Source organism: Martes martes, assembly GCF_963455335.1.
Source record: "Martes martes genome assembly, chromosome: 16".
NCBI classification, from domain to species: Eukaryota; Metazoa; Chordata; class Mammalia; order Carnivora; family Mustelidae; genus Martes; species Martes martes.
This window is the reverse complement of record NC_137904.1, coordinates 38955287-38973720: the sequence shown is the minus strand read 5'-3', so window position 1 is coordinate 38973720 and position 18434 is coordinate 38955287. Positions and strand designations below refer to the sequence as shown.

The window sequence follows — 18434 nt, the reverse complement described above, 5'->3', positions numbered from 1 at the left end:
TTGTGGGTTTTAGTATTACAAACTGTCCTCCTTTGTTGTTTAATGCTTTTGGTTTGGCTTCTACTTTGGTTTCAGCATTGCCAATCCTGCTTTCATATTATTTCTATTTGCTTGGTTGATCTTTGTCCATCTTTTTAACTGTTTTAAGGGCCTCTTATGTTAAAGTTGGATTCTGATTTTGTTCCTTCTTTTATTTTTATTGAAATATAATTGACATATAATAATAGTTTATTGGATTTTGATTTTTGAGCCAATTTGAAAATCTTTTCATTGGTGAGAGAATCCTCACTGATGTGACTGGTAGGTTTGATTTCAATTCTGTCATGTTATTTTGTTATAATTACTGTGGGCATCATGATTCTCCATGATGGTTTTTTTGGCCTTTTAAACATTTCAGTGTTTCCAAAGGTTTGTATTTTTTTTTTTTTCCTAATGCTTACCTTTGAATCTTTTATGTTTCCATGTATCATTTTCCTTAGCTAATCTTTGCTTTCAGTTTCACATGAGTCCCTTGTGATAACTAATCTATAATTATTATTCTTAGTTCTTTTCCTTTCCCCTCCCACATTTTTTAGCTGCCCTTTCTACTTTGTCAGAACTTGTAACATTTATGTACTATTCTACCTATGCCCCTACTCCTAATTTTAACCTTAGTTCAAATATATATGCAATCGCTATCCATCTTTTTTGCAGAAAATTTCCCACACATCTTTAGATGAAACTTATCCTTCAACAGTTTCCTCAGGAAGGGCTAGTGAGTGCAGTATTCCCTGAATTCTTGGCATGTTTAAAGCTTTTTCTATTGTCTTAACCCTTGAGAAACAGCTGAGCGGATATAAAAAATCTCTGCTTCGCATTTTCTTTCCGTATGCTACTCCACTATTGTCTTGCTTTGTGTGTTGCTTTTGAGAAATCGGATACCAGTCCACTTCCCCGGCCCTTTTAATGTACTTCATCTTTCGCCTGGAAGCCTGGAGAATTTTTCTGTATCTTTAAAGTCCTACAGCTTTACTAGAATGTATCCCGCAGTTTACCTTCTGGTATGAACTTCTGATGCAGAGATTCAGATCTTTATTTCCAGAAAGTTTTCTTGGATATTATGGCTTTACTCTTCTGCCTTCTCGAGAGGCAACAACTACACATTAGACTTTTTGGACCCATCTTCCACTTAAAATGTCAATTAAAAAATAATCTCATTTTCATTCTCTTGACTGTCCTCCTGCTGCTCTTCCATGTCATTTATTACATCTGCATTTGAATCTGTTTGGTACTAACCTTACAACTTAGTCTTTAGTTCTGATATGTGTTTTTCTGAGTTTAATATACTCTGATCTTTTCCCTGTTTCTTGCTGTTTCTGTTCTTAGTTTTATATTTCTGAGTCAAGGTTTTCTTTTTTTCCATATCCCCAAACACTGGTTTGAGGACATTTTATTTCATTTTGAGTGTTGTGTCAATTTTCTTCTGCCTTATGTTTTTTGGGTGGGGGTGGGGAAGATTTTTGCCAGTTGAGACGTTCTGATTCACATTTTTTCCTGTAGTAGAAAAAATTCCTATGTATTCTGTCTACGTGTAGTCCACCATTCCTATTGCCATTCATTTCACGGTCAAGAGTTCCTGGTTCAAGAACACTCCTAAGTTTACTTTCTCTTTCTTTTTCTTAAGGAGTATTAATTTCTCCTCTTCCTTCTTTCTCCTCACTGCCGTGTGTCCACTCCTTCCCTATAAAGTACTTCTTGTAACGGAAGTTACCAATTCCGGGCACTGCTAACTTTCAAGCCCCTAGCTGTGGCTAAAGCTGCAAACTACCAGATTTCAAAGCTGTGTTCAGTACTTTGGACCTCAGTGGAGGATTCTCTTTTGGAAGTGATATTCTGGGCTACATCGAAGTCTTGCGTGGCCCTAAATTCTGTCAGTGAACCTGTTAAGCCTTCTCTCTCTTCCTCTTCACGTCCACAGGATTGGGCCGAAATTCTCGGAATCTGATTTATTTCCCTATTTAGAGGTAATCTGAAGGTTGTGGTAACCTGTTTCTTAATAATGCTGAAGGCATGGGTGATGTGTGATGGATATGCACTCTCTGTTGGCTTTAAAGGTTTACAGAAAGGTGGGTGGGAAAATTGGATCAGGCTGCTGCCACTGTTCTCCAAAACTGTAAGTCTACACATACATATTTAAGTATTACTATCTTAGAAACATTGGTTTTCCCATTTTCTGAAACATTTTACCTGTCATTATTAGATTCACTTTTTGTATCACCTAACAGTTTCCTAGAGTAAGTTGTCTTCATTTTCACCTAATTTGGTTCAGAAACACATTTTGCTCTATGGGATTTTTTTTTATAAATCCCATAATAGCATCTTACTGGACTATTTTTGCTAGTGATTTGTAAAAGGTCTCTTATGATTAATATAACTAATATTTATAGGATGCTCAGTATGTGCTAGGCACATTCTAAGCACTTAATGTATAGTAATGTATTTAAATCCTCACAACTATTTTTATTCCCATTTTATAGATGAGGAACAGAGGCTCAAATAGGCTAAGCAACTTCTCTGAGGTCATACAGCTAAAATGAACACTAGCAATATGAGTCAAGAAAATAATCTTAGATCTATGTTTAATTTCAACCTTTCTCTTTTTTCCCCCATAATTATTTTTCTGTCAGCTGCCTTCTATAAGCATAGGTAATAAGGATCAAATAAAACTATTTCAAGTAATGTGCCTTTTTGAACACTTTGCTCTTCAAAATAAAAGTGAAAAATCATGTTAGGTGACTATTTAAGATCTTGAGTAGATGATGATGGGATGATTGGAGGAGGAAAAACCTCACCTAATATTTGGGCATGTATGGTATGGGCATATATGGACCACAGAGAAAGTCAAAATACCTAAGATTCATATGCTGAGTGATGTATGCCTAATATTTAGAATTATGGAGATATGTTCTAGGTGAAAAAACTGCAAGAATTATAAGTACTTGTTTTATGAGGGCTGTATAGGGAAGAGAAAGAGACTGCTGTAAAGGATCCTGTTCGGGGGGCACTTTTACCATTGTTTAACATTGTACCATCAAGTACATTCATTATTCTTATAAAAATAAAGGTCAATTTCTACAAAGCACAAGTTACCTTCTTAAAATTCATTAAGCTGATAAAAATGGAGAGATTGATGATATCTGGCATATCATGTATGATATGTGTGTATGATCAAATATAAGTGTGAAATAGCCCACATATTGATAGGAAGGAAAACTTACACCATCTTTTTGGAATGCAATCTGATATTGTTTGTGAAATCTTCAAAAAAAAAAAAAAAAGGAGAATGCCTTTTGACCATGTAATTCCACTTTTTCAAGTCTGCCCTTCAGAAATACAGGACACAAAAATCTATACGGAAAGATGTTTCTTGAAGCGATAACGTAATAGTGAGAAACTGGAGGCCATCTAACCACCAGTAGGGGAATGATTAGTAACAGGCAAGATACTGAGAGCAAAAAATAAATCGCAAAATAGAAATGGCATGACTCACTTTTTATTAAAAGAAACAACGTATGCTGTATACGCACAGACTAATATATCTATGTTCACATATGCACTTAGGAAGATCCTAGAAGGAACAGCTAAGCTATTAACAGGCTGACAATGGGATGAGGATGATTTTAACTTTTCTATGGTTTTCATTTTTTTTTTTTTAAACAGCAGATGTGTAATACTTCTATAGTGAAAAAATAAAAAGGTTTTCATAGTGACAAAATGTAAGGAAGAGTCACAGATCACAGTTAAATTTCATTTCCCTACTGTAATTATCACCCTGATGAACCTTCCACCCTATAAAATCTACAAAGGAGTTGAAAGGTAAAACTTTTCTAGGAAAAATTTTACAGAAAATATTTGAGATTCTAAATGCAAGCACAAATAAATACACAACAAAGTAATAAGAACATAATTTCAACATAAATAAACTCATCATTAAGTTAATCAACCCTCCATTATCCAAACCAATAGGGTTCAGTAGCCCACATAATTTCCCAGGATTTAGTCATGAAGTGTCCTAAATCTTGAATTTGTGAAGGTTGTATGTGTGACCTCACAAAGTTAAAACTAAGAAATTAAGGGATGTATGACAACTGGACTCAGTACGAGCTAGAGAGCTATTTAGCTCTTGCTGGTTTTTGTCATTCTACCATCAGGATGAAAAGCAGTCTGGCATGGTGATACAATTCACAGGCCCTAACAGAAATGCTTTCCTTCTTTCCCAGCTTACTATTAGGAGGATGGTAAATGGTGAGGATTTGGGATTACTGGGTTTTTGTTTTCCACAAGACCAATGTGAAAGAATAAATTCATGTCAATGATAAAATCAAGAGAAAACTGAAAACAGTAATATACTAAATAACTCCCTTAAAGAAACTGAAAAGTAATCAGAGAATGACAGGAGAGGAGAATATTCTACACAACAGTATTCTACAGCTTAAAGCAACAGTGAGCAAAAGGAAGGTTTTCTTGGATATATAAGAAATACACATTTCTGTCTGGGTTCAAGCTCTGGTTCTATCCCTTACGACTTTGGATGTAACAATTACGTGGGTCTCAGTTTTCCTCTCTTCTAAATAAGGAAAACATCACATACCACAACAGGAATGATGTCTGATAAAATAACTCACATAAATGGGCTTTCAGTTTTTCAGAAAAAAGCTATGAATCCTTAATTTTGAACCTAAAAGCTAATTAAAAAAAGATGACCACATCAAAATTAAGTCTGAAAGGCAGTAGCCGAGAGGGACTTTAAGATCATCATTAGCTATCTACTCTACCACAAATAACAGAATTCGTACTAAAGCTGGGGCTGCTGTGCAAATGCAGTCTCAGCAATCAAATGAGCTCATTTGTTAGTATGTGAATACAGCAAAAAATAAGTCAAACAGATTTGATATAACCTAAAAACACTGACCTAAGGTAATGATATTCTGTTGGTGTTTATCTTTTTTTTTTTTTTTTAAGATTTTATTTATTTATTTTTCAGAGAGAGAGAAGGCAAAGAGGCAGGCAGAGAGAGAGGAGGAAGCAAGCTCCTTGCTGAGCAGAGAGCCCGATGTGGGGCTGGATCCCAGGACCCTGAGATCATGACCTGAGCCGAAGGCAGAGGCTTAACCCACTAAGCCACCCAGGTGTCTCTGGTGTTTATCTTTTGAAAATATATTTGGAGCTGGTTGTGCAAAAGATACATTTTCACTGGATAATAATAACCATGGGGTATTAATAACGAAACAATTAAAAATAGGGTTAAACACATATGTGTACAGAAGGAGGTTATTTTGTATGTAAAATAATCTGCAACCAACTAAAGTTTTGAAAATTAAAAATAAAGCAATGGGCTATATCATCCAATATTTATTGAGCAATATAGACAAATCATTATGCTAAACAACAGAAATACAAAAAAGTGTTAGATTTACTACACATGTCCTTGACACAGACTACAAACTATAGCCAAACAGTTGGGGGGAACAAGAAATTACTAAATTAGGGGCGCCTGGGTGGTGCAGTGGGTTAGGCCTCTGCCTTTGGCTCGGGTCATGATCTCAGGGTCTTGGGATCCAGACATCAGGCTCTCTGCTCAGCGGGCAGCCTGCTTCCGGCCCCCTCTTTCTGCCTGCCTCTCTGCCTACTTGTGGTATCTCTCTGTGACAAAGGAATACATAAAAATCTTAAAAAAAAAAAAAAAAAGAAATTACTAAATTAAGTGAGTTACTGTATGGGACCTATTCCATAAGAAGTAGTAGCAGGTAATAGTGAAAAAGGGAAAAGAAAAAGGGATTTTGAGAAGACTTAATCTTAATACTTTATAGCAGCTCGCAATTTCTTATATGCTGGTTATCACATCTGATTGGCTTACAGAAACCCTGGGAATTAAAGCTCAATCCACCGTTAGGTGAGAAAGATGATGCCTGAAGAGGTTACGAAATTTACTTAAGATCACAGGTCAGGAGGTGGCAGCGTGAGAGCCTGGCCAGTTTGCCAACTTTGTCCAGAGCTTATTTCCACTACATTAAATTTTAAGTCATCAATACTGAAGTGAGAATTGGAGTACCTCCCTAAGCAATCTGATAAAAACTTTGTCAGGCATGCATCTATAGGACCCACTATAGACCTACTGAATGATAATCACTGGGAGAGAGGTTTTGTATGGTTACAAGAGCCCCAAGAGGTGGTTTTAATGAGTAGTTAAGTTTGGAAAACACTCTTGTATATCCGCCATGTCCAACATGGCAGACCTATGGCTATTTAAATTTACACCAGTTAAATAAAAAGAAAAAATCAGGTCTTTCTGTTGTACTAGATACCTTTTAAGTGTCCAACAGCCATGTGTAGCTAGCTAGTGGCTGCCATATTGGATAACACATACCTAAGATATACCTATCACCGTACAAAGTTCTATCAGACAATGCTGACTCTAGACCAGCCCTTCAACTATGAGGATGAGAAAATGAGGCCCAGGATTTCATCTGACAAGTACTATGAAGCTAGTCAGTGGCAGATCTGCCAGTACCTCTCTTACTGTAGCATTTCATCCCACCTCAATCAGGCTTTTTCATATGGGAATTATTTCCTTTCCACCCATTCCTGGGGGTTCCAGCAAAGCCAAGAAGCAAAAGTCTAAGTGTGTGTGTATGTGTGTGTGTGTAAATCTTAAAAAAAAAAAAGTCACTAAAAATGATTAAATGTTTAAAAAAAAATAAATGTAAACTGGGGTGCCTGGGTGGCTCAGGTCATGATCTCATGGTCCTGGAATTGAGCCCCACATTGGGCTCTCTGCTCAGCTCTCTGCTCTCTGCTCAGCTTCCCCCTCTCTTTCTCTCTCTGCCTGCCTCTCTGCCCACTTGTGATCTCTGTCTGTCAAATAAATAAATAAAAATCTTTAAAAAAAAATGACTAAATGTAAACCAATCTGCAATTTTTGCATAAAACTAAAGGTCTTTTTGGACAGTTACCAATACCCTAGTGTTAGGAGGCATATTTTATCTTGCTTATTTTAATTCCTTCCTCTTCTACTGACCTCATGTTTTTATCTTTCTCTTGAATCGAAACCCTGAAATTAATGTTCATTTTAACTGGCTTAACCTTAATATTTAAATGCGAAAAGGTTACATCTTATCCAACAAACATTTTAAAGATGAAAACTGAGAAAGAGCAACCAAAAAATAGTGACGACTAATTTTAGAATGTGGTCACTCAAACCACTGAGCACTCCTAGCTTTCAGTAATCTAGTGGTTTTGTATTTATGACATTAATATGTTGTTTTCACTTGTAACCTACAGCTCTACCCTCTTTTGACTATTATATTTTCAACAATTTGAGGGCCTAGAAGCATCTGTGTAGGAAGGTTTAGACTCTAACCAGGACAACATACAACCAGTCACAAAAAATACAACAGTGTCTTCTTTAAAAATAAAACCAGTTGTTCCTGTCTAGTATGATCAGAATGCAAATGTCTCCAAAGTCAGTCAGCTTAAGTCATTACAGTTCATGTTTAAAGTGAGCAGGAAAATAACTTGGAACTCCATGGTAATTAGAACTTTAAAGACAGAATTACACAGCTCTATCAGTTTTTTTTCTATACCTAGTATTCATTCCCATGTTAAATTCTAGTCATTAGATCAAGATGAAACTGACATCAAACTCTATAAAATTAAAAACTGGACTGTTGAAAAACCTGGCCCAACATAAGATACTTATGAACAAATACTTATTCAAGACAGTTTTGCTATAATTTGCAAGGCAGCCAGAAGCCTTGAGATGGGGTTCTATATAAATAAAAGTTACTTGTTATTCAGAGAAAGAAATGGTGAAAAAAAAAAAAAACAAAAAAACCCACAAAAAACCAAAAAACCAGCTATTTTCTTTCTAAACACTCACTGGTGTTGAGGTAAACAAACGAAAAAATAGGATCTAAGTAAGCATGGTAGAGCAGAATAAGAGTCTCAAGTCACGACAGGGGGAAAGAGAAAAATGTTTCAGTATTTTAAACAGGGTAGTTTTAAGAGGAAATTTATTCTCTGGCTTTTAGACCAGATCATTACTTCTATATCTTATCTGTTACGTCTTGACTCCACTTCACTGTATTAGGAAGAGAAAAAACAAGTGCCCTGAAGATTTTATGCCAACAAAACTACTTTTGGAGGCAGCACAGCTCACCAAATGAAGAACATTAGAAAAACCTTAACTGACAACAGCAGAAAGGGAACCATCTCAACAACTGAGTGATAAATGGCATATACTAATGTAAAGAACATGAAAACTATTGCAAACTATACGCAAATAAAAGAGCTACAAAAATTTCAAATCTCATAAAAGAATCACAGAAATAAGCAATAAAAAAGAAATGAAAGTACTGTGAAGGAGGGAACTTGAGAAGGAAGTCCAGTTTGAAAGGAAGACACAGGTTAAAGGGGTGGGGGCGCAGTACTGGCCACCTCTGTACGAAGAGATGCTTCTAACAGCCTCAGTACTATCTCCCAAAGACAATTTTAGACAGCTTTAGGGAAAATTTAGGCACAAACAAATGTACTTTGAGAGAGGAGAAATAGAGTTGCTGATTTTTTTCTGCCTTCGGACAGATGCACTAGTGAGAGAAACAGCCATGAAATCCCAGACTGTAATTCCCAAGCTTCCTGTAGAAAAATATCAACCATTCTCAGGCATACAAGCCAGCGCATTTGAAAATGACCCAGCAAAGTTTTCAGCTGGCCCTCACTCTCACTCAAACCCTCCTTCCTCCACTTCCCTGCTGTTCTTTCCTGGCACACAAAATATAGGCCAATGAGCGGTGGGTGGGTGAGGAGGATGTGAGAGAAAATTTGAGAAGTAAAAAAGGGAGCAACTTAACAAGGACATGAATGAGACTAGAGGGTCTAATAAGGGTAGGCAAACAATTATTCAAAAGGAATGGGCTTTCCGGGGCAGCAGAGAGCGTTCAGCGTTAGTAAAGGTTTAAGCAGAGACCAGACTACCTACCACTTGTCAGAGAGGCTGCAGAGGGGACGGCTGCTTTGGGTGACCTCTAATGTCTCTTCCGACTCTGAAATGTTAGGATTCTCATTTCACAAAAGAGAACGCAACGGTCCCGAAAGCCCACTGACCTAGACCCCTTTTAAATAAACGGCCCAGGTGGCTACTGCCCAAACACCACTCCCACCTCTCTCCCTTCCACACGTGCCCACCCCGCCCCCTTTCAATATTTCCACCTCCACGTGCGAAATGCCTCGCGGCACTCGCCCCGGAGCCGATAGGCACCTTCCCCCGCAAAGCACCCAAACTAGGCCCCTCTGGGGCAAGGGAGGACTCCACTCTCCCACCCTGGACGGCTAAAAAAGGAAAAGTCTCCAATCCAGCCTCCCTCTCCCCCCCCACCAGCCAGAGCTGAAGGGGGAGGGGGGGCGGGACGCAGACAAAAACTTTCTTCTAAAATTTTTCTCCCAAAGAGTGGAAGGAGTAGAGAGAACCCCCGCCAAGTCCGGGGCTGAGGGGGTGGGGGGAGGGGAACCCCCCGAATCGTTTAACGGCCGGTAGGAGGAGGGGGACTCTGGAGGTTGAGGGGGCGTGGGATGGAGAAGCAGGCCTGGGAGTGGGGGTCAGGGAGCTGCAGGGGTTCCTGGGGTCGGGGAGCTGCAGGCGTCCCCCCCACCTGGCACACAAAGCGGCTGCCGCGCTCGGCTCTCACCAGATCCTTTGTGTTTTCCATCAGGGCCTCATGGGTAGGGGTTGTCCGTGCTCCCCGGGCCCGCGGCGCCCCCTCCCCGAGCTGGGGGCAGGCGCCTCTCCCTGGGACTACGGCGACTACAGGGGGGGCCCCCGCTGTGCCCAGACCGGCGGCGGCTGCGGCAGCCCCCGGATTTCCCCCCTTTAACTCGGGTGGCCCCAGGATATCAACAACATTAGCATAGCCCTCCCTCCCCAGCGCGCCTGCGCCGTGACCCGCGCCCCGATTGGCCCACTTCCCTACATACCCTCCTCTCTCTCTCCTCCAGCGTGGGACCCTCTGCAGGCTCCGTACTCCAAGGGCCGTACCAAGACGAGGGGTGGAAAAGGCAACCGCGGCTCGTGTTAAGTCGAGTGGTTAAAAAGTCAGGAAGAAGAGCAGAAGTTTCATTCAGTCATCCCAGCTTATACTCTCGCTTTCTTGTGCTCCCTTTAATCAGTTGCAGCTGCGAAGTTGTGTTGGAAAAAATTTTCCACTCCAGTCACGCCGCTTCCCCCTCCACCCGGAAGATCGGTCCTCCCGGAGGAACTCCCCTACGGGGAGGGGTTGCTGAGGGGAGTGGGCGTTACGTAGGGAGAGAGTGTTGGTCACGTGCTAACAGGCCGCGCAGGCTCCTTCCGACCCCGCGGGGCCTCAGCGGCCGCGGACAGCGAACGGCCTCGGCGCACGCGCAGCGAGGTTCCACGTGAGCGCCTGCGTTTCTTCTCCAACCCAACGATGCCGCCGGAACGTAGAAGCCGAACGAAACCGGACCGAAGACCCGGAGTGAGTCTGGACCGGAAGAGCCGAACGAAGCCGGGCCGGAGAGCCGGAGCAGGGCCGGGCGGGCCGCCCCGAAAGGCTGCTCCTTCATCCCAGCGGAAACCGCCGGCCCGGCCGAGCGCAGCGGCCGCTGCGATCGCAGTCGCGGCGGAGGAGGAGAGGCGGCTCCGGCAGCGGAACCGCCTGACGCTGGAGGAGGACAAACCGGCCGTGGAACGGTGCCTGGAGGAGCTGGTGTTCGGCGACGTCGAGGACAACGAGGACACGTTGCTGCGGCGTCTGCAGGGCTCGCGGGTGAGGGAGGCCGCGGCGCGCGGGCTGGGCGCGCTCAGGCGGGGCTCACGGTGGGCGGTGAGCCTCCGGGGGCGGAGCCTGGGCGACCTGCGGCGCCGGGAGCGCTCAGGTCGGCGGGCGCCCGAGAAAGCGGGCGCCGACGGGGGCCAGACTGGAAGCCTCCGCTGGGCGGAGACCTTGCTTTTCCCCGCCCCCGGGGTGGAGGCGGGGGAGCCCCTGCACCGGGTATCCAGCAGGCGCTCTACACGTATGTGTAGCGCAGGGCAGTCGTGAGAATTTTTTCGCGGCTCAGATCGAAACCCTGTGTTTCTTTCCTTGAGGCGGTTCGATCCCCTGCCTCAGTACCTTGTCGGGATTCAGGAGTTAAGGAATCAGAATGTGCGTTTTTAACAGCTTCCCAGGTGATGGACTCGCCAGCTTCTGAGAATGATCGTGCATTTGTCTGTTCGCCAGATCATTGTTAGTTTGTTGGGGGCCACATATTTTTTCAGGCGATGAAAACCCTGCTTGCTTTTTATTATCATTTCTTTTTACCCTCTTTGCACATTTTTTTAAAAATATTTTATTTATTTACTTGACGGAGAGAGATCACAAATAGAGAGGCAGGCAGATAGAGAGGGGGAAGCAGGCTCCCGGCTGAGCAGAGAGCCCCATTGGGGCTGGATCCCAGGACCCTGGGATCATGACCCGAGCCAAAGGCAGAGGCTTTAACCCATTGAGCCACCCAGGAGGCCCCCACCCTTTGCACATTTTAAGTCACTTTTTAGGAGACACTTTTAATCATCCGTTTTATGTTACACCTGATATTTCTTCCAAGATAGGGAGTTCCAGGCCTTGTTCTAGGCAATGCACAGCAATGGACAAAAACACACAAAAGTCCCTTGCTGTTTTAGACCATGTGTACTAGTGGCACAAAAAGAAGGTAAAGTAAAATGCAAATATGTCAGAGACATGAGCTGAAGAGAAAAAAAATGAAAGCATTAGGGAAAGGAAGACGAGTGTGTGTAGAGGCCAGTGAAATTTTACGTGGCATGGCCAAACAAAGCCTAACCGAGAATACTGTTTGGTGAATGAATACCCACCTCACAAGTGGCCAGTGTCAGTTGATTGTCAGTATCTCCTTTGGGGGCTTATGAGGAAATCTGCAGAAATCTCTTTGGCAGATAGAGAAGTTACTGGAAAACTGCTGGCCTTTGGGACCTTTTATAGTCAAGAACAAAGGAACAGTCTGTGTGAGGTGGAATTTATCGGGCTTTGAAGGGTCATAGGCTGGTAACAAGAGCGAGAAGAAATTTGGACATGTCTATTAGCGGTTTTGGGGAAAGCTTGAGCTCAACTTCTGGGAGTTTTCTGTGGTGTAGATTTAGATTTAATAGTCTAGAGTAAATTTTCTTAAAGTGGGGGGTCAAGAATGGTTATGAACAATGGAGAAGCAGTATGTTTAAGAATAATGAAATGCCACTTAGTTATACTATTCAGTCACGTAATTTTTGACGTTAGTCTGCCTCTGGTCCCATGATTTCTGTAGTTCAGGGATTTTTCCAGCTCATTTTCCTCTTCTGTCAACTTATCTTTTGTTTTTCTCATCTTACATGGTCCTTTCTTTTCAGCATGTCAGCTTTCACTCCTTGACTGTTCATCCTGCCTGCCTATCCAGCATATGGTGCCATTCTCTCCTCTCTGCATTTTCTGTTCTGCTTCCAGCATGTGCCATGGTAACATTCTGTCCCATTACTCCATCAGAGGGCCTAAGAAGCAGTCCCACAGTGAGGTGTGTGCGTCTGCTGAAAAACTCAGTGCTTGAGGGCATTTGTCTTCTCTAGGTTCAAGTGCAGGAAGACTCAGGTGACTCGGAAGTGGAGAATGAAGCAAAAGATAATTTTCTGTTTCAAAAGAGGCCAGTTTGGGTGGATGAAGAAGATGAAGATGATGAAATGTAAGTTGCCTATTTTTTTCTTCCAGATTCCCTCTGGATATTTAAAATAATATTTTGTAAGTTTTAAAGACGTTTTCTTTACAAATATGTGATTACGTGAAGATTTGAGAAATACTGTAAAGCAGAGAAAGGAAAAGGTCACTCATAAACTCACACTGAGGGAGAACCGCTGTTACTGTGTTGGCATTCTTCTCTCCTGCCCTCTTCTCATGTGTTCTGTATTGAATGGCAAAGAAAGCACAGTGTTTGGTGTCACATTTGAGTTTGTCTTTTAATGTGGCCGGTTCCTAAGTGATCAAGGGCAAGTTTGAAACCTGCCTTTTCTCTTTCGAACAGAGATAATAATAATAATAGTAATATCAGAAGGCTCTTGAGATTAAGTGAAATAATGTATATGGAGCTCTTAGCACAATGTCTGAAACTGAGGAAAGGCTGGAAAAAAATATAACACTCAATACTATGCTTTTAAGAGATGAAAATGTATTGTCTTGCAAGCATTTATCCCCAGTTAAGAATAAAAATGTTTATAAGTGATTTTAAATGTATTATATAGCCTATTACATGAATTAACTATAATTTACATAGGTATTGTCTGATAGGTTTTCCTATTTTTCCCTTTGATAAGTTGATGTTGAGACAAATGTTTTTCTGCATAAACCTTTTTCTCCTTTCTAATTACTTCTGTAAGAAGGATTTTCTGAGGTAGATTTACTTAAAGGGCATGAGCATGTGTCAGAGTCTTGATAAAAACTGCCAGACTGACCAGGAGGTTCTCCCAGTTTACCTTCCCATTGAAAGGTGTCCATTTCACTCCATTCTTAAAAACAATGCTTGTCTTTTTTCAGACTTCGTCAGTTTAACGGGCGGGAAATAACTGCTTTATTTGTGTGATTTTTTTTGTCATTAGTCATTGGTATTTTTTCAGAGCATTCTCTATTATGTGTTTATCTTTTTTCAAAAATTAATGTGTATTTGATATTGCGCACTTCACAGATCTTGACCTATATTTGGTTAAATGTGTTCTCAAATTTTTAAAGGCAACAACTAGTTATGACAAATCTTTTAAGGTCGTTTAAAGCATACCGTTGTTCTGTTTTTAACAGGGTTGACATGATGAGCAATCGGTTCCGGAAAGATATGATGAAAAATGCCAGTGAAAGTAAACTTTCAAAAGACAAGCTTCAAAAGAGACTTAAGGAAGAGTAAGTGTCCTTTTCCTTGTGATTTACCAAGCTTTAACTTACAATGAGTGGTTTATTTGGATTCACTGAGTCTTTGGCTAGAACAATTTCTTGGGTAGTGAGTTTCCATTTTGAAGTAGTAAGAGCATTGCTACTGGAAGAAATGGTTTAAGTTTTAGTATTTTGGAGGGAGAGGGAATACAAGTACAAAAGAGGTTTTGGGGGGTGCCTGGGTTGCTGCATTGTTATGCGTTTGCCTTTGGCTCAGGTCATGATCCCAAAGTTCTGGGATTGAGCCCCGCATTGGGCTCTCTTCTCAACCGGAAGCCTGCTTCTCCCTCTCCCACAACTCTTGCTTATGTTCCCTTTCTTGCTGTGTCTCTTTCTGTCAAATAAGTAAGTAAAATCTTTAAAAAAATTTTTTTGGGAAAATCTTGTAATCGTACCACCCACATATAATCAGTGATGGTATTGCCTACTTGCTTGCTTGTTTGTGTATTGTAAACCATCTCTTTCCATTACTTTTAGGTTCTTTTAGTTAAGCAGAGCTGGGAAATGTATGTATATTTTAAAATAATGACTTCATGGGGCGCCCAGGTGGCTTAGTTGGTTAAGCTTCTGAGTTAGGCTCGGGTCATCTCAGGGTCCTGGGATCGAGCCCTGCATTGGGCACCAGGCTCAGCAGGGAGTCTGCTTCTTCCTCTCTGGCCACCCACTCCTTTGCTCTCTTTCTCTCTCTTAAATTAACAAATGAATAAAATCTAAAAAAAAAGTCTTTCTCCCTTTAAAAAAGGTAAGATAAATAAATAAATAAATAAATAAAATAAATAAAATGATGATTTCATTGTGAGTCGTCCAATTCAAACTTACAGATCTTCAAAACTATTTTTTCTTTCAATATTTTATTTAAATTCAAGTTAGTAAACATGTAGTGTAGCATTAGTTTCAGGGGTAGAGTTTAGTGGTTCATCACTTGCACACAACACCCAGTGCTCATTGCGAGTGCTATCTTTAATGCACATCACCCATTTACCCCATTCCCCAACCACCTCCCCTCCAGCAACCCTCAGTTTGTTTTCTATACTTAAGAGTTTCATGTGGTTTGCCTTCCTCTCTGTTTTTTTTTTTCCCTTAAGATTTTATTTATTTATTTTAGAGCTCAAGCCGGGGAGAGGAGAGGCAGAGGGAGAGAGAATCCCGAGCAGAATCTGTGCTGAGTGCAGAGTCTGATGAGGGGCTCGATCCCAGGACCCCGAGATCATGTCCTAAGCCAAAACCAAGAGTCAGTCACTCAACCAACTGAGCCACGCAGGCGCCCTTCCCTTTCTGTTTTTAATATACTTTATTTTTCCTTCCCTTCCCCAACGTTCATTTGTTTTAGTTCTTAAATTCCACATGACTAAAATCATATGGTATTTGTCTTTCTCTGACTGACTTATTTTGCTTAGTGTCCTACATTTTAGTTCCTATCAAAAATAGAAATTTTAAAAATTTAACTCTGCAATATAGTGATTAAGTAACTGGTTTTGACTTTTAAGAACATTTAAGTATTTGAACTTGAGTATTTGAAAACTTGGTACTTTAACTTAACCTCATTTATTTTTCTTCTAAACCTTTATTTGAATTCTAGTTATTTAATACATAGTGTGATACTAGTTTTGGAAACAAAATTTAGTGGTTCATCACTTATGTATAACATGCAGTGCTCATCATAACAAGTGCTCTCCTTAATGCCCATCACCCATCTAGACCATCCCCCACCAGTCTCCCTCCATCAACCCTTAGTTTGTTTCCTATAGGTAAGACTCTCTTACAGTTTGTTTCCTTCTCTGTTTTTTCCCCCCACCCTGTAAATTCATCTCTCTTGTTTCCTAAATTCCACGTATGAGTGAAATGATATGGTATTTGTTTTTCTGTGACTGATTTCACTTAGCATAATGCGTTCTAGCTCCATCCATGTTCTTGCACATGGTAAGATTTCATTCTTTGATGGCTGAGTAATATTTCATATATATGCATATATACAGCACACCTTCTTTATCTGTTCATGAATTGATGAACACTTGGGCTCTTTCCATAGTTCGGCTATTGTTGATAATGTTGCTGTAAATGTCATTGTGCATGTGCCTCTTCAAATCTGTATTTTTGTATCCTTTGGGTAGTAGTGGTGCAATTGCTTGATCATAGGGTAGCTCTATTTTTAACTTTTTGAGGAACCTCCATACTGTTTTCCAGAGTGGCTGCACCAGTTTGCATTCCCACCAACAGTGCAAGAGGGTTCCCCTTTCTCTGCATCCTTGTCAACGTCTGTTGTTTCCTGCGTTGTTAATTTTAGTCATTTGATAGGTGTGAGATGTTATCTCATCATGGTTTTTACTTGTATTTTCCTGATAATGAGTGATGTTGAGCATTTTTTCATTTGTATTGGCTAGTTCAGAGTCCTTATATGCTAATTCTTTCATGTCTGTCATTTCTGTGTCTTTCTGTTGACTGATTTTTTGTTCCGGTTGTGGTTCATATTTTTGTGCTTCCCTGCATGTCTAGAAATTTTGATTGGATTTTGGGCAATGTGATTGGTCAGTTGATCAGTGTCTGGATTTTGATTTTGGCTTTTAATGAGTGTTGAATGAGTGAATGTTGAATGAGTGAGTACTTCTAGTGACTTTGTCTTGGCAGGCAGTTGATTGGGTTGGAGATTAGTTTGATCCTTTCAGGATTTGTTTCTAGTTTTGTTGTAGAGTAGCATTTGCTCTAGGCTGGTTTAGCCCCATGGCTAAGATATACCCTTTTGCCATTTCTTCTGAATGCCCTGCGTTTTCAGTGAGGACCTTCCCATGACTGGTTGGAACTCAAGTGTCTGAACTCTGGTGTTATGCAACTTATAGCTCTCTGCTAGTTCTTTGCCTGATCTTATGGAGTTTCATCCTGTGAATGTACAGCTTAGTAATCAGCAAAAATGTCTGTGGACCCCAGTGCAGATTTTTGGAGCTTTTTGTAGGTTTCACGCCCTGCATGGAGCCCAATGTGAGGGCTTGAACTCACGACCCTGAGATCAAGAGCTGAGCTGAGAGAGGAAGAGTTGGACACTTAACCGACTGAGCCTCCTAGGTGCCTGCATTTTCAAAAAATTTACTCTTTTTTCTTTTATTTATATCTTAATAAGGCGAATCCTTTTTTAAAAATTTAAAAATTTTTTTCTTATTTTTAAGTAGGCTCTATACCCAGCATGAAGCCCCAGTTTGGGGCTTGAACTCAAAAGCGTGAGATCAAGATCTGAGCTGAAATCAGGAGTCTGTCACCCAACCAGCTGAGCCACCCCGGCACCTGGAGCTGTTTCCTTTTCTCAGTGCCCCTCAAATTCCAGTTCTCTCAGCCTCTTTCAAGTCTGACCTTTTCTCACTTGTTCTATGCCAGGTTCTCAAAAAATTGCCTTCTGGGGAAAATCCTGGAATGGCAGCACTCACCTTGTTATTTCCTTTCTCTCAGGGATCACAATCTTATGTTGTTTTCCAATTTTTGAAAACAGTTTCGTATATTTTGTCTCGTTTTCTAGTTGTTTATGGCCAGTGGGCTGAGTTTGGTGGCTTTGTCTGTGCTTCTGTAATAAACAATTAGAATGACTCTGCACTTTTCCAGAAACCAGCCCTTCAGAATATGCTTCTCATAAAGCTAGCTTTTTCCAGAGTGAAATGCTCCAATTTTATTCCAAGCATATGTGATTGTGTTTTGTATATTCTTACCAGTCTTTCAGATGTGTTTTATTACGTACTCTGTTACTGTAGCATTGGTTTATAACCATATACAGAGTTCTTCACTTAGTTCCAAGATCTGAGATGTGTTGATATGAGCAAATAAATAGACCTGTAACTAAACAAAAATAATTAATAAATATGTATCCGGGTGTTCTATATCCAAGACTAGTTTATACAGTTAGAGGTTCACAAAAGTTTCCCATATTGGCAAGTTGGGACTATTCTGTGTGAGTAGCCCTTCTGTTAAAGATGATAATTTTTTTTAAGGATTTTATTTATTTGACAAACAGAGATCACAAGTGGGCAGAGAGGCAGACAGAGAGAGAGGGGAGGTAGGCTCCCTGCTGAGCAAAGAGCCCGATGCGGGGCTCGATCCCAGGACCCTGAGATTATTACCTGAGCCGAAGGCAGAGGCTCATGCCACACAGGCGCCCCAAGATGATAATTTCTTTGGCAGAGATTGTATACATGCTCTCAAGGGTGAGCTAATCTATACCCTTTAAATCTCTCAAGCTTGGTGAACATGTATTAGTTAACACAAAATTTCATTTTTGTATTTTCGCTTAGATTCCAGCATGCCATGGGGGGAGTACCTGCCTGGGCAGAGACTAGTAAGCGGAAGACATCTTCAGATGGTGAGTACTGATACCTGTTTAAGTTAGTAGACGAATCTCTGTTCCTGTTCTGTTCTATGAGCTTTCTCATGAGGCTCGTTAAAACCTGATGTTTCAAATATGTCCCTCCCTCC

The 18434-nt window shown here is 40.9% G+C and overlaps 2 protein-coding genes across 5 annotated transcripts in view; one reads left to right on the top strand and one right to left on the bottom strand.

Annotated features, from left to right (window-relative positions):
* MBTD1 (mbt domain containing 1) overlaps positions 1 to 10240 on the bottom strand; it is a 67104-nt gene extending 56864 nt beyond the window's left edge. The window contains exons 1-2 of one of the 4 annotated variants that reach the window (XM_080826252.1): positions 10009 to 10240; positions 9017 to 9080 (exon numbers count right to left, since the gene is read on the bottom strand). The gene's annotated coding sequence lies outside the window, so the exon portion shown is untranslated. Of the gene's footprint in view, positions 1 to 9016; positions 9081 to 9722 lie in introns of all 4 variants that reach the window. The other 3 variants (XM_080826249.1, XM_080826251.1, XM_080826250.1) reach the window with 3 other exon arrangements.
* Positions 10241 to 10347: 107 nt separating this feature from the next.
* Positions 10348 to 18434, top strand: part of UTP18 (UTP18 small subunit processome component) — a 41501-nt gene continuing 33414 nt past the window's right edge. The window contains exons 1-4 of the mRNA XM_080826248.1: positions 10348 to 10817; positions 12641 to 12753; positions 13857 to 13955; positions 18254 to 18321. Of these exons, the coding sequence (XP_080682374.1) occupies positions 10479 to 10817; positions 12641 to 12753; positions 13857 to 13955; positions 18254 to 18321 (619 nt within the window). The 5' untranslated portion in view covers positions 10348 to 10478. The remainder of the gene's footprint in view (positions 10818 to 12640; positions 12754 to 13856; positions 13956 to 18253; positions 18322 to 18434) is intronic.